General features: G+C 36.0%; 1 protein-coding gene across 7 annotated transcripts in view; it reads left to right on the top strand.

Annotated features, from left to right (window-relative positions):
- Nucleotides 1–15,566, top strand: part of ZPBP (zona pellucida binding protein) — a 107,179-nt gene that overhangs the window by 55,767 nt on the left and 35,846 nt on the right. For 5 of the 7 annotated variants that reach the window (XR_013443048.1, XR_013443049.1, XM_036101811.2 and 2 more), the window contains one exon: nucleotides 14,047–14,224. The exons of 1 other annotated variant lie outside the window; for it this stretch is intronic. Coding sequence is in view for 4 of the 6 variants with exons in the window: in XM_036101811.2 (XP_035957704.1) it covers nucleotides 14,047–14,224 (178 nt within the window). In the remaining 2 variants the exon portion in view is untranslated. Of the gene's footprint in view, nucleotides 1–1,718; nucleotides 2,480–14,046; nucleotides 14,225–15,566 lie in introns of those variants that run through there. One more of the 7 variants, XM_078059925.1, reaches the window with a different exon arrangement.

The raw sequence follows: 15,566 nt of genomic DNA, 5'->3' as shown, positions 1-15,566 counted from the left end.
GAGTGTTCTGAGAAGGGAAAGCATAAACCATAGGCTTTTTCTGACCCAGCTTTGGGAGTTATTTGGCATCTTATGTATTGTAGTATCTTAGTCAAAGCATTCACAGGTCTGCCTGATTTAAAGAAAGGGGTTCAGACACCATTACTTTATGAAATGAATGCCATAGAATTTGTGGCCTTGTTGTAAAATTACTGTAACCATTATAAAGGGACACTCATACATCAGTTATTTTAAGATCTTTTTATTTTACATGAAAATACTGAGGAGAATTTTAAGTAGACTTACAGATGTAAGAATATTATAGGGAAATCCCTTGTACATTTTGCTCGGTTTCTCCCATTGGTAATGTCTTGCAAACATACTGATAGAGAACAGTATCACAAGTAGGGTTATTGACATCGCTACAATCCACTGCTCTCATTTAGCTTCGGCCAGTTTACTCGTATTCATTTCTGTGTGTTAAGTTCTTGTGCAGTCATGTATCCACCACCATAGTCCAGATGTAGACAGTTCCAGTCCCACAAGGATCCTGTGTTGCTTTTTTATATCCATGCCCACATCTTTTCTGACTCCCACCCCCCACCCCCCGCTCCTTTCCCGTAACGCTTGACATTCACTATTCTGCCCTCCATTTCTAAAGTTTCAGTAATCATAAAGAATGTAACCTTTCGGGATTGGCTTTTTTCCGTCAGTGTAGTTTCCTACAGATTCGTCCAAGGTGGTACATGTACCAAGTTCTTATCTGCATGTGGTATTGTAACTATTGTTTATTTTATCCCCCATGGAAGTTATTGAGTAATATCTCATTATGGTTTTAATTTGCATTTCCCTAATTGCTAATGATGTTGGTCATTTTTTGTTATGCTTATTTGCCACCTGCACATCCTTTTGATGAACTCTCTGCTGCTCATTTTCTGTTGGAATTGTCTGCTTTTTTGAAAGTAAAAGGCTTCTTCATATATTCTAGATCTAGTGTTTTTCTCATATTTTGTTTGTAAATATTTTCTCCTAGATTTTAGCTCGTCTTTTCTTCCTCTTCACATTGGTTTTTAAGGAAAGAAGTTTTTAATATTTATGAAGTCAAGTGTATCCATTTTTCCTTTTACAGGGGTGCTTTTTTTTTGGATCAAATCTAAGAACTTTTTGTATAGTCCTACATTCTGAAGATTTTCCTCTCTTAAAAATTTTTTTTTTACATTTTACATTTTTTTTGTTGCTTTACAAATGATATCTACAATCATTTTGAGTTAGTTTTGCTTTATGTATGAGATTTAGGACAAGGCTATTTTTGTTGTTACTCTTTTGCCTGTGGATGTCACATTTCTCCAGCATCCTTTGTTAAAATTGCTGTCCTTTCTCCATTGAATAGCTTTGGTTCCTTTGTTAAACTGTAGTTGAGATATTTGTATAGCTCTATTTCTGGATTCTTTATCCTTTTCCCTTCTTTGTGTTTATGCCTCTCTCAATACCTCACTGTCTTAACTACTGTGGCCTTAATGATGGGCCTTTATTCATCCCATTGTATTTCTGTCTTAGCAAGATTGTTCTATTTTAGGATCTGCGCATCATTAAATTTTAGCTAAAGTTTGTGTATGTCTACAAAAACCTTTGGGAAGTTGGTAGGAATTATGTTAATCAGTCCTGCACAGGCATACCTCGTTTCATAGTGCCTTGCTTTATTGCGCTTCACAGTTACTGCATTTCTTTACAAATTGAAGGTTCCAGACTTCAGTGGAGGAAGTTACTGCAGATGTGGTGGAAACAGCCGGAGAACTGGAACTAGAAGCGGAGCCTGAAGATGGGACTGAATTGCTGGAATCTCAGGATCAAACTTGAACAGATGAGGAGTTGCTGCTTATGGATGAGCAAAGAAAGTGGTTTCTTGAGATGGAATCTCCTTCTTGTGAGAATGCTGTGAAGACTGGTGAAGTGACAACAAAGGATTTAGAATATTGCAGAAACTTAGCTGATAAAGCATCGGTGGCGGAGTTTGAGAGGATTGACTCCCACTTTGAAAGAAGGTCTGTGGGTAAATATCAAACAGCATCACATGCTACAGAGAAAGCATTCGTGAAAGCAAGAGTCGATCGATGTAGCAAAGTTCATTGTTGTCTTATTAAGAAATGGCCATGCCATCCTTCAGCCACCACCACCCTGATCAGTCAGCAGCCGTCAGCATCGAGGTAGACCCTCCACCAGCGAAAAGACCACGACTTCCTGATAGCTCAGATGATGGCCAGCACTGTTTAGCAAAAAAGTGTATTTTAGTTAAGATCTGAACAATATTTTGTTTAGACATACTGCTGCTATTGCACACTTAATAGACTAGAAGATTGTGTAAATACAATTTTTGTATGCCTGGGGAAACCAAAAAATTCATTTGAGTCATTTTATTGTGATATTGGCTTTGGAGTGGTCGTTGGAGCCAAACCCACAATATCTCTGAGGTATGCCTCTGTATAAATTTGGGAATAACTTACACTTTTACTGTGATCTTTCTTCCAGTCTATGCACATGATATGTCTCTACATCTTTTTAGGTCTTCTGCAATTTTTTTATCATCTTTTTTCTAACTTTTAGCATACGTAACCTATACATTTTAATAAGTTCGTACTAAGTGTTTCCTTTTCTATGGAACAACCTTAAGAAATACTGTGTTTTAATTTTGGTTTCTAGATGTTCATTGTCAGTGCATGGTAATGCATTTTATCAGCATGTATTCATCTTGTTTCTGAGGCACGTGCTGAACTTAGATATTAGCTCTAGGAGGTTTTTTGTATTGGGGAGTGTTTTATATTCCTTGGGATTTTCTTTGCTGACAGTCATGTCATTTCCTAATTGAGGCAGTTTTATTTTTTCCTTTCCAATCTGTATGTTTGCCTCTTTACTGATTTTTTGATTTACTGAAGTGACTAAAGCATCCAGTGCTGTGTTTAATATGAGTAGTGAGAGTAGATATCATTTCTTTTTCTGAGCTTATGGAGAAAGCATTCATTCTTTCAACATGAAGTACTATGCTGTAGGTTTTTTGTAGATGTTTTTTGTAAATAATTCTGAAACAATTCCCCTGTAATCTTATTTTGGTGAGATTTCATTAACAAGTACTGGATGTTGTCCAAGGCTTTTCTGAGTTAATTTTTGAGATCATAGGATTTTTCTTTTATTTGTGGGTATGTGGATTACATTGATTGGTTTTAAGAATAATGAAGCAACCTTGTCTACCTGGAATAAACCCCACATGGTCATGCTGTATAATGTCGTAGACATGGTTGGGTTTAGTTTGTTCATACTATATTGAGTTCGTGAGACATACTAGTGCACAGGTGTTCTCTGATACAGACTCTATCTGGGTTTGGTGTCTCGGTAATACTGGCTTCACAGAGTGGGAGGTCTTACCTTCTCTTCTGTTTTCTGGAAGAGATTATTAGTTTTTGAAATGTTTGGTAGACTTTTCTTGGGAAACCAGGATATTTTTATTTAGGGAGCTTTTTCTTACATATTTCTTACATATTTTTTACATATTTTTCTTACATCTTACATCTATACATATTAATATGTATAACCTTTAATAGTTATAGAACTATTCTGATACTTATTTTTATTGTAGTTGAATTTTTATAGTTGGTGGTGTTTGAATAATTGGTCCATTTCTAAGTTGTCATATGCTTGAACATGAAGTCCTGTGGAGTTCTCTGTTACTAACCTTCAATGCCTGTTAGTAATACTCTCCATTTCATTGCTGATCCTCCTGTTTGGTCTTCTCTGTTATTTTTCTCACTCTTGCTGAAACTTTATTAATTTTATTGATCTTTATGAAGAACTAGCTTTGTGTGACATTGACTATATTGTTTTCCTATTTTCAGTTCCATTAAATTTCACTTCCAACTTACTTCCTTTTTTTCTATTTGCTTCCTTTTTTGTCTTCTGGTTCTTCTTATAGTTTCTTGAGGTAGGGACTTTGGTTATTGTTTTTCTTTTTTTTTTTTTTTTTCCCTTGCCTCATATGAAGGTTTGTGCTGTAAATTTCCACTCAGCATTGCTTTACCTGCATCTCACGTATTTTCATATGTCATTGATTTTATTTCATTTTTCTAAATTTTTATTTAAATTCCAGTTAGTTCACATACAGTGTAATATTAGTTTCAGGTGTAGAATTTAGTGATTCAATCAGTGATACATCAGTTTGTTTCCTGTAGTTAAAGTCTCTTATGGTTTGCCTCCCTCTCTGTTTTGTTTCTTAAATGCCACATTTGAGTAATATGGTATTTGTCTTCTCTGACTGACTTATTTTGCTTAGTATAATATTCTCTAGCTCCATCCATGTTGTTGCATAGGGCAAGATTTCATTCATTTTATGGCTGAATATTCTGTTGTATATATATATCACACCTTCTTTATCCATTCATAAGTCAGTGAACATTTGGGCTGTTTCCATAATTTGGCTATTGTTGATAATGCTGCTGTAAACATTGGGGTGCATGTATCCCCTCTAATATTTTTTTTATCCTTTCACTATTTGCAGATGACATATAATCTATACAGAAAACCCAAAAGACTCCACCAAAAAATTGCTAAAACTGATACATAAATCCAGTAAAGTCTCTGGGTATGAAATCAACACACAGAAATCTGTTGCATTTCTATACACCAATAATGAAGCAGCAGAAAGAGAAATCAAGGAATCAGTCCCATTTCTAATTGCACCCAAAACCATAAGATACTTAGGAATAACCCTAACCAAAGAGGTAAAAGATCTCTACTCTGAAAACTATTTTTAGTATATGTGCTGCCAAAGCGAGCACTCTATTCTGAAAACTATAAAACACTGTTGGTGGGAATGCAAGCTGGTATAGCCACCCTGGAAAACAATCTGGAGCTTCCTCAAAAAGTTGAAGATAGAGCTACCCTACGGCCCAGCAATTGTACTACTAGGTATTTACCCCAAAGATACAAATGTAGTGATCCGAAAGGGCACTTGCACCCCAATGTTTGTAGCAGCAGTGTCCACAATAGCCAAACTTGGAAAGAGCCCACCATCGACAAATGAATGGATAAAGAAGATGTGGTATGTGTGTACACACACACACACACACACACACACACACACACACACACAGGAATATTACTCAGCCATCAAAAAGGCTGAAATCTTACCATTTGCAGTGATGTGGGTGGAACTGGAGGGTATTATGCTAAGCGAAATAAGTTAATCAGAGAAAGACAATTATATGGTTTCACTTATATGTGGAATTTAAGAAAACGGGATCATAGGGGAAGGAAGGGGAAGAATAGGGAAAATCAGAAAAATAAGGGAAATCTGAGAGAGAGACAAACCATAAGAGAATCTTAACTTAGGAAACAAACTGAGGGTTGCTGGAGGGGTGGTGGGTGGGGGATGGAGTAACTGGGTGATGGACATTAAGGAGGGCATATGATGTAATGAGTACTGGGTGTTACATGCAATTGATGAATAACTGAACTCTACATCTGAAACTAATGATACACTATATTTAATTATTTGAATTTAAATAAAATAAGATGAGAAAACACGGATGAAAGAAATTGAAGATGACATAAATGGAAAAACATTCCATGTTCATAGATTGGAAGAACAAATATTGTTAAGATATCTATATTACTCAAAGTAATCTACACATTTAATGCAATCCCTATCAGAATACCACCAGCACTTTTTACAGAGCTGGAACAAACAATCCTAAAATTTGTATGGAACTGCAAAAGACTCCAAATAGCCAAAGCAAAGCAAAGCAAAGCTGGAGGCATCACAATTCCAGACTTCAAGGTACATTACAAAGCTGTAGTGATCAAGACCTGTGGTACTGGCATTAAAAACAGACACATAGATCAATGGAACAGAATAGAAAAACCAGAAATGGACCTACAACTATATGGTCAGTTAATACTTGAGAAAGCAGGAAAGAATATCCAATGGAAAAAGACAGTCCCTTCAATAAATGGTGTTGGGAAAACTGGACAGCAACCTGCAAAAGAATGAAATTTCTCACATAATACACAAAAATAAATTCAGAATGGATGAAAGACCTAAATGTGAGACAGGAAACCATTAAAATCCTAGAGGACAACACAGGCAGAGTAACCTCTTTGACATCGGCCATAGCAACTTCTTACTAGATATGTCTCCTGAGGCAAGATAAACCAAAGCAAAAAATGATCTATTGGGACTTCATCAAATAAAAAGCTTCTGCACAGTGAAGAAAACACCAACAAAACTAAAACAGAATGGGAGAAGATATTTGCAAATCACATATCTCATAAAGAGTTAGTATCCAAGGGGCGCCTGGGTGGCTCAGTCGTTAAGCGTCTGCCTTCAGCTCCGGTCATGATCCCAGGGTCCTGGGATCGAGCCCCGCATCGGGCTCCCCGCTCAGCGGGAAGCCTGCTTCTCCCTCTCCCTCTCCCCCTTCTTGTGTTCCCTCTCTCACTGTGTCTCTCTCTGTCAAATAAATAAATAAAATATTTAAAAAAAAAAAAAAAAAAGAGTTAGTATCCAAAATATATAAAAAAACTTACAAAACTCAACACCCAGAAGACAAATAAGCTAGTTAAAAAATGGGCAGAAGACATGAATAGACATTTTTCCAAAGAAGACCTACAGATGGGGGCGCCTGGGTGGCTCAGTCAGTTAAGCGGCTGCCTTCAGCTCAGGTCGTGATCCCAGGGTCCCAGAGAGCCGCATCGGGCTCTCCGTTCAGCGGGGAGCCTGCTTGTCCCTCTCCCTCTGCCCCTGCTTGTGTTCCTGCTCTCGCTGTCTCTCTCTCTGTCGAATAAATAAATAAAATCTTAAAAAAAAAAAAAAAAAAAAAAAGAAGACCTACAGATGGCAAAAGACACATGAAAAGATGCTCAACATCTTTGTAATCAACAGATTACAGGGAAATGCAAATAAAATGCAAATCAAAACTACAATGAGATATCATCACCTCACACCTGTCAGAATGGCCAAAATTAACAACACAGGAACCAACAGGTGTTGGCAAGGATGTGAAGAAAGGGGACCCTCTTAAACTGTTGTTGGGAATGCAAACTGGTGCAGCCACTCTGGAAAAACAATATGGAGGTTCTTCAAAAAGTTAAAAATAGAACTACCCTGTGATTCAGCAATCACACTACTGGGTATTTACCCAAAGGATGTCATTGATTTCAATTCTTTTAAATTTGTGAGCTATGTTAGAAGGTCCTGAACATGGTCTATCTTGGTAATTGTTTGAGTACTTGAAAAAAAAAGAAGTGTATTTTTGTTGGGTGGCTTTTTTTGTATGTAGGTTATTATAGGTGATAACATTGTTCACATTATTTTACAGTCTTTCTCATTTCATATGTAATTCGTTCCACCATTGTGGGTAGGGCATGTTAACTCTCCATTTCCTCATTCTCCAGGTCTGGCAGCCACCATTCAATTTTTTGTTTCTTTGAGTTTGATTCTTCTGCATACCTCATATAAGTGGAATCATATAGTAATTGTCTTTCTGTAATTGGCTTATTTCACTTAATGTTCTCAAGGTTCATTCATATTGTACCATGTCTTAGAATTTTCTTCCTTTTAAAAGGCTGCATAACATTCCATATACGTAAATGCCAAGTTTTGTTATCCATTCATCCATTGATAGACAGAATGGGTTACTTTTCACCTTTTGGCTCTTATGAATAATGTGTCTATAAACATGACTATTTGTGGAAAGTTCTGTATTTCTGTTAAGTCCATTTGGTGTGTAGTGTTGTTCAAGTCTGGTGGTTCCTTACTGATTTTATGTCTAAATATTCTATCCATTATTGAAATTGGAGTATTAAAGTGTCCTAGTATTATTATATTGATGTCATTTTTTTCTTCAGTTCTGTCAGGGTTTGCATTATATGTTTATATACTCTATGTTTGATGCAGATATATTTATAATTATTATATTGTTCTGTTGAATTGACTCTTTAATCATTACATAATGACTTTCGTTTTTTATGACAGTTTTTTTTACTGTGTCGAGGTGATTTTTTCCAGATGTAAGTATAGCATCCTTGCTCTGGTTTTCATCTGCAGATCTTTTTTCATCCTACACTTTCAGCCTGTGAGTTTCCTTAAATCTAAAGTCACTTTCTTGTACACAGCATAGAGTTGGGTCTTGTTTTATCCATTAAGCCGCTCTGTGTTTTTTGACAAGGGGCCTGTAATCTGTTTACAGTTAAAGTAATTATTGTTACGTAAGGGCTTACTCTTTCCAGTTTGTTAATTGATTTTTGTCTGCTGTGTAGTTTATTACTCTCTTCCTCTGGTGCTGTCTTCCTTTGTTATTTGCTGATTTTTTTGTATTGGTATGTTTTGATTCCTTTCTTTAGCTATTTCCTTTGTGGTTATCATGAAGCTTATATATAAATCTTATATTTATCAGTCTATTTTAAGTGGATAACTTAACTGCACATGAAAAATCTACATTTTTATATCCCCCCCACACTTTGTTACTGATTTCACAATTCACATCTTTTATAGTGTGCATCCATTATGGTTACATTTATTGTTAATACTTATGTCTTTAACTTTTATACTAGCTTTAATTAATGATTTCTGTGTCACCCCTATAGTGTTACATTATTTTGTATTTGCACATATATTTACATTTACAAGTGAGATTTATACTTCCATTTTTTTTTAAAGATTTATTTATTTTAGAGAGAGAGTGAGCAGGTGAGAATGGGGGGGGAAGTGGGGAGGGAGAGGGAGAGAGAATTTTTTTTAAAGATTTTATTTATTTATTTGACAGAGAGATATAGTGAGAGAGGGAACACAAGCAGGGGGAGTGGGAGAGGGAGAAGCTGGCTTCCCACTGAGCAGGGAGCCCGATGCAGGGCTTTATCCCAGGACCCTGGGATCATGACCTGAGCCGAAGGCAGACGCTTAATGACTGAGCCACCCAGGTGGCCCGGGAGAGAGAATTTTTAAGCACACTCTGCACTGAGCACGGAGCCCTATGCGGGGCTTGATCCCATGACCCTGAGATCACAACCTGAGCCAAAACCAAGAGTCAGATGCTTAACTGTCTGCACCACCCAGGCATCCCTGTATTTTCATTTTTTTTAATGTTGCTATTTAGCATCCTTTTATTTCATCTTGATGAACTCTCTTTAACACTTTTTGTAAGGCTGTGGTCTCACAGATGTTGGGACTTCTGGTGGTATCAAACTCCTTCAGTTTTTGTTTGCCGGGGAAAGTTCTTAGCTCTCCTTCATTTTTTTTTTTTTTTTTTTTTAATCTTCATTTTTAAAGGGCAGTTTTGATGGGTATAGTATTCTTGGTTGGTAGTTTCTTTTTCTTTCTGCACTTTAAGTGAATTATTACACACTTTTCTGGCCAGCAAGGTTTCTACTGAGAAATATACTGATAGTATCATAAGGAGGGGGGTACCCTTTGTTTGATTGGTTGCTTTTCTCCAGCTGCTTTCATAATTCAGTCTTTGTGAATTTTAACAATTTAGTTATAAGGTTTCTTGGTGTCCTTGGTAGTCCCTTTTGTGCAACTCGTTTGGGATTCTTTAAGCTTCATGAATCTGGATGTCTGTTTCTTTTCCCAAGTTTAGGAAGTTCTTTGGTATTACTTCTTTAAATTAGCTTTCTATTTCTTTGTGTTTCTCTTGCTTATGGGACCTCCATAATGCATGTGTTGACGTCAGTAAGACCTGTAAGGCTTTCTTTACTCTTTTTTTCTTTTCTCTTCTCTGATAGGATAATTTCAAATGATCTGTCTTTGAGTTCACAGATTCTTTTTTCTGCTTGATTGAGTCTGCCTTTGAAGCTCTCTACTGAATTTTTCAGTTCATTCATTATATTCTTCATACCAGACATTTGTTTGGTCCTTTTTTATGGTTTTTATCTCTTCGTTGGACTTTTCATTTTGTTCATGTATTATTTTCCTGATTTTGTTGATTATCTGTCTGTGTTTTCTTGTAGCTTATGGAGCTTCTTTAAGATTATTTTGACTTCTTTGTTAGGCAATTCATAGACATTTATATCCTTTTAGTCTGCTTTTGGAGCTTTTTTTGTTTGTTTTTTTTCTGGTGTCATATTTCCCTGATTCCTTTTTGATCCTGGTAGCCTTGATTGGTGTCTGCACATTTAAAGAAATTGTCACTTCTTCCAGTGTTTATGCTCTTGCTTTAGGAGAGAATGGCTAGAGTAGGGATTTTGTAGGGTAGGGTGGGGAGTCCCTCAAACCTTCTCTGTGGATGCACTTGCTTAATTCTGCTAGTTCTTTCCTGGGTGGGGGAATGTCTTAGAGTTGTATTCCTTCTCTCAATCCCATAGAGCCATGCGGGGTGCTGAGAACCACAGCAAGTGTTAAACGCAACTCAGTCCTTTTCCCTAGGGCAGTGCCCTGGACTGCCAGGGCTTTGTGTGCCAGCTCCGCTTCTCTGCCTCCCTCTAAAGAGCTATTTCATGGTTGTGCTCCTTCCGTGCACCTGCAGAGACACGACAGCCACCCTCAGGGTCACCTTTCTCTTCTCCCTAAAGCAGTGCACTTAGATGTCAGGCCAGTGGGAATAAGCACCATCTTCCTCCCTCTTGAAAGCAAATTATTGTGTAGGAATTCACAGAGGAGTCTGTGCTTTCCCCGTCCCTCCACTCCATCTTCCCCTCTCAGCCCCGTTCCTTCCCCAGCTTTGATTGAGGCTTTCTTGTGATTTCCCCTTTGTGACTGAAGTTTTTTGCTTGGGTCATTGTTTTACTTAGAGTTTTTTTGTTTGTTTGTTTGTTTTTAACAGATTTAAGGCTTTTCCCCCTTATCTGGGGGGTAAATTAGAACATTCTGGAATACTAGGATTGGTGTGCAATGAATTAGGAATTTAGCTATGATTATATTTGTAGTTCTTGTTTTTAGCCCCTCTTTCTCTCTCTCTCTCTCTCTCTTCCTGTCTTCCTTTCTGTTCTCATTCCCTCTCGTTGTTGAAATACAGCGACACAAAGTCTTTATCCTCTTATGTTCAGTGAGGTGATTTGTAGCAGGAGCATATTTCAGGACACCTACTATACCATATGGTTGGAAATGGAAATCTTTTCCTGTATTTTTAAATGTCCTTTTCGTACTCCCACTGCCTGTGGCTTGCTTTTTTCAATTAGAAATATGCTACTTTAAAACTTTTTAATATAACTGTTTAAATCTCTAATAATTTCAAAACACAAATTACAGTTTGCCTTTAGTCCTTCTTAAGAGCCTAGTTTTTCTAGTTTTTCTAATTCTTGTGGAACAACTACCACTGCAGAGACATTGCTGAGTGAAGAGTAGACTCTTTTGTCTTTTGCTTCAGGATTGAAGTAATCCCCACAGTGCAAAGTTAAATTTTCCTGTTCTGAAGTGCTAGGATTCAGTATGTACCTCCGAAATGGATTCCAACTTTCATAGAATTTAAACTGTTACATAAGCTTTTATTTTCCTCCTCTTGCCTTTGGTTCTGCTTTGAAACTGAGCTTTATCCAAAAAAAAAAAAAAAAAAAAAAGGAAAAAAAGGAAAGGAAGAAAGAAACCGAGCTTTATCTCATAGTTCTGTGCCCAGTTCACTGGCATGTGTGTATAGTATCCACGTTACAGTGTTCCCACCATGCGAATGACAGCTTTATGTTTCTGTTCAATCACTTTTTATAGTTCTCCTTTGGGACCTTCTCTTATGAGATGTGATATCCTTTCTTTCTTTTGCTCCCTGAGCACCAGTATCACTGGTCTTTTCTATGCAAACTCACAGTTCTTTCCATTTCATCCAAGATACCTTTAAGCTTCTGTCTCCTTGTTTCTTAATTCCATCCCCATTTGATGACCATAGTTACTTTCCCCAGAGATTTCCAAATATAGGTGCTAACTAAAGATTTCTAGAGGACTCTAACTTATGGGTGTAATATCTGTAACACCTACCTGGTAGATACTAGCTCTCCCCCAGTGGATAGTGGAGCTCTGATTGGACTGTGGTCTTGCATAGCGTATGATATCTGTTGCCTGTTGTAGAACTCCCGTGATGTTAAGTAGTTATCACCTTCTAAGCTTGTTGGACAAATGTGCGACAAATATAAAAGCCCTTCCAGTCACCTTTCTTCATTACCTAACTTGGCATGGTCAGTGGAGCAGATTGTGGTATTTAAAATAAGCTATTCAACCTGTCACTTACAGAATTCATGTATTTTACAGGCTGCTCATTGTTGAAATGGTAATAGCTTCTTGTTCCGGTCCTCTGATTAATGACCAGTCGTTGTAGAATGTATTCCTTCCATAGATACTTAATCATTCTTTGAAGTATTCTGGGGGGTGGTGAAGGGAGGAGTAGCATGGGCCAGGAACTCTGATGTTTATTCAGTCAGATTAATTCTTTATATCTTAGACCAGATAATTAATTTATGGAGAGTTTCTGTAATTATGATTTGTTCTTATATCATCCAAATTGGTCAAAAATGTTTTACATTAAAATCCATAATTCTTACCCAACTCAGAGAATTTGTCAGTTTCACCCTTTGGTACAAATAATTAACCCCATGTCAACCATAAACATACTAAATATAAAAAATTGAATGATTTAGCAATTTTTTGCCTTCTTTTTATTTTTGTCAAGAGATCTGTCCTTATTCTCTTTAGAGGGAAAATAAAAAACAGGAATCTGATTTATATGATCATTTTTGTTCCTATCAGGTTTTCCCATATCCAGCATCTTTGATTTATTTATTTATTTATTTATTTGGAAGCTAAGTGATTATGATTGTGTCTCCTGAAACTTTTAATTATGGCCTGGCATTTAAATATGGTTAATTAGAGAGCAGATTTATATCAAATTAATTCTTAAGTACTTTCTTAACCAAAATTTATGTGTTTGTCCAAATAAATCCCAACAAGTTTACCAAGATTAATCAAAAGCAAAAGCAAACCATTTAAACTATAAAAAGGTGGTGAGTAATTGACTAATAGAATAAGAGTTGTATATTTACTTTAAATGCAATATATTGAAGAACATTTGCACTTATAATTTACTTACAATTTTCATGCAAGGAATGTAATTTGCAAGACATTTGAAGAAATCAGTAAGTTGAAGTATATCTTTAGTGGCTACAGATCGGCATTAGTCCATTCATTAATGTTCCTCACTGCATTAGAAGTTAGAACGGTAAAATTGAGGAGAACTAACTGGCTTGTAGAGGGTTTGAACTCGTGGCCTTACCTCATGCTTTAACACTGAAAATCATAAGCCTCTTGTTAATTTTAGGAGTCAAGCCAGAATAATTATTACAAGTAGAAAGGTAATTAGTTCTAGATCAGAATGATGCCTTAATTATTTTATAAATTTAATTTTGGGAGCACAGAGCTGGAAATTTTAACATTTGCTGTATTTCCTCTTGTTTTTTTTAAAATCTTTTTAATTTTTAATTTTTTTTTAAAGATTTTTTTTATTTGACAGAGAGAGACAGCAAGAGAGGGAACACAAGCAGGAGGAGTGGGAGAGGGAGAAGCAGGCTTCCCGCTGAGCAGGGAGCCCGATGCGGGGCTCAATCCCAGGATCCTGGGATCATGACTTGAGCCGAAGGCAGACGCTTAATGACTGAGCCACCCAGGCGCCCCATTTCCTCTTGTTTTTAAACCTAATTTTTCTTTGTGGAAAGAGTGGAGGGTATTCCTTTTTAAGGGATATGCTTTTAAAGTTACTTAAAATATGTGTTTTTAAGCACATGGAGTACATTTCTTAGAGTATGTTTAATTTCAAAGAGCTATTTTGATTTTGCTCATATGCCCATCCATATATTATCAAAATCCAAAGGGACCAAAATGTTGGTTATGTATCTGAATGGTTTCTTTGTGTTGTATTTGAAGTACATTTGGAAATTTGATGTTTATAGGTGACATCTTTTAATTTTACATGTTTTATATCCATTGAATATAAGAATAAGTAAGGACCTCAAAAATTTGTTTTCACTGCTTCTGAGTACATAAGCACCGTTATTTGTTCTATAATTACATTTATTTCTGATAATAATTTTCTTGTATTTCAATTTTAGGCTAAAAATCTTATAGAGAGATTTTTTAATCAACAAGTAGAAGTTCTAGGCAGACGTGCAGAGCCATTGCCTGAAATATACTATATTGAAGGTACTCTCCAGATGGTTTGGATTAATCGCTGCTTTCCAGGGTATGGAATGAATATCCTGAAACATCCAAAATGTCCTGAATGCTGTGGTATGTAATGAACTGTAATTTCATGGTTTATATTTATGAAAATGCACTTCTTTTCATGATACCTAAGTGAATGCCTATTATTTATTTTTACTATCATTTAGATACATCTCTAGCTTATTTAAAGCAGTGTTTGAAAAGACTATGTGAATCTGAAGATCTAAAAGAAAAAAAGCTGGCTTAATTTCAGCCTTTGTATTTAATATTACAGTAAAGGGGTTGTAGTGTTAGGCAGATCTCTGGGAGGAAATGCAGAGGATAGGTGTGAGTCAGTTAGAGCTACTCACTCTAACAGGAGCCTAATGATGTATTGTTTTGAATCAGTTATTGATGAGTTTACATTTGTATAGTATAGACTAGGTATAGTTTTACCCTTTTGTAAATTAAGTATATGAATTGTTTTATTACCAGTTGTTTTTTCTGACTTTTGATTCTAGCTCTAAGGGGTCTGGCGCTCTCTGGCTTTCATCTGTCTTTTCCTTATAATAGAAGAGTTCTGAGGCTGTTTAGGATGAGTAAATTCATGGATTCAGTGTCTTTGAATTTCTGTTTTCAAAAGTTGAATAAGGCAAATAATCTTCAGTTTTATTTTATTTTATTTTTTTATTATGTTCAGTTAGCCACTGTATAGTGTTCAGTGACTCATTAGTTGCATATGACACCCAGTGCTCGTGACAACACCTGCCCTCCTTAATACCCATCACCCGGCTACCCCATCCCCCCCCCGAATCTTCAGTTTTAAAGGGCTTTCTAATATCAACATCAATAAATTAGTACCATTATCATTCAGTCTTCTGATTGTTTTTTTCTTCTCTCTTTCTACAATCTTAAATTATAAAAAATCCTTTTCATATAATAGAGCACTAAATATTCTTTTGCTTTGCTTTATTTAATTGGCTAGATTTTACTTCTAGGTTTTTTTTCTGACTTAGTTTTTTGTTAAAGGATATGAAATTTGACAAAATGTACTTGAAAACTTAGGAAATATGACACAGATGAAACAAACAAAACACTTACACAGGTCAGCTTTGTAACTATTTTGATGATCTGTGATTATGTAGATCACTTCAGAGCACAGATAATGATGAAGAAAGCCTGGAAAACCAAACAGTGAAACCAGAACCTGGTAGTTTAGCTGTCTATTAAATGAATTTATATTTTCACTTAATAAAGACCTAAGATAAAGTAAAAAAGTTTAAATGTTTGTATCTCATTAATTCCAAGAATTTTGAAATAGTTAAGCATACCTCTTTCAAGTGAAATAATAGGGTTCAATCTCTGAGAAGCACAAAAATTTTAGTACTAAAATGTTTTTGCATTTATAAAATTTTGGATAATAATACAG

This window comes from Halichoerus grypus, chromosome 12 (assembly GCF_964656455.1).
Source record: "Halichoerus grypus chromosome 12, mHalGry1.hap1.1, whole genome shotgun sequence".
Classification (NCBI taxonomy): Eukaryota; Metazoa; Chordata; class Mammalia; order Carnivora; family Phocidae; genus Halichoerus; species Halichoerus grypus.
This window is presented reverse-complemented; position numbering and strand designations above follow the sequence as displayed.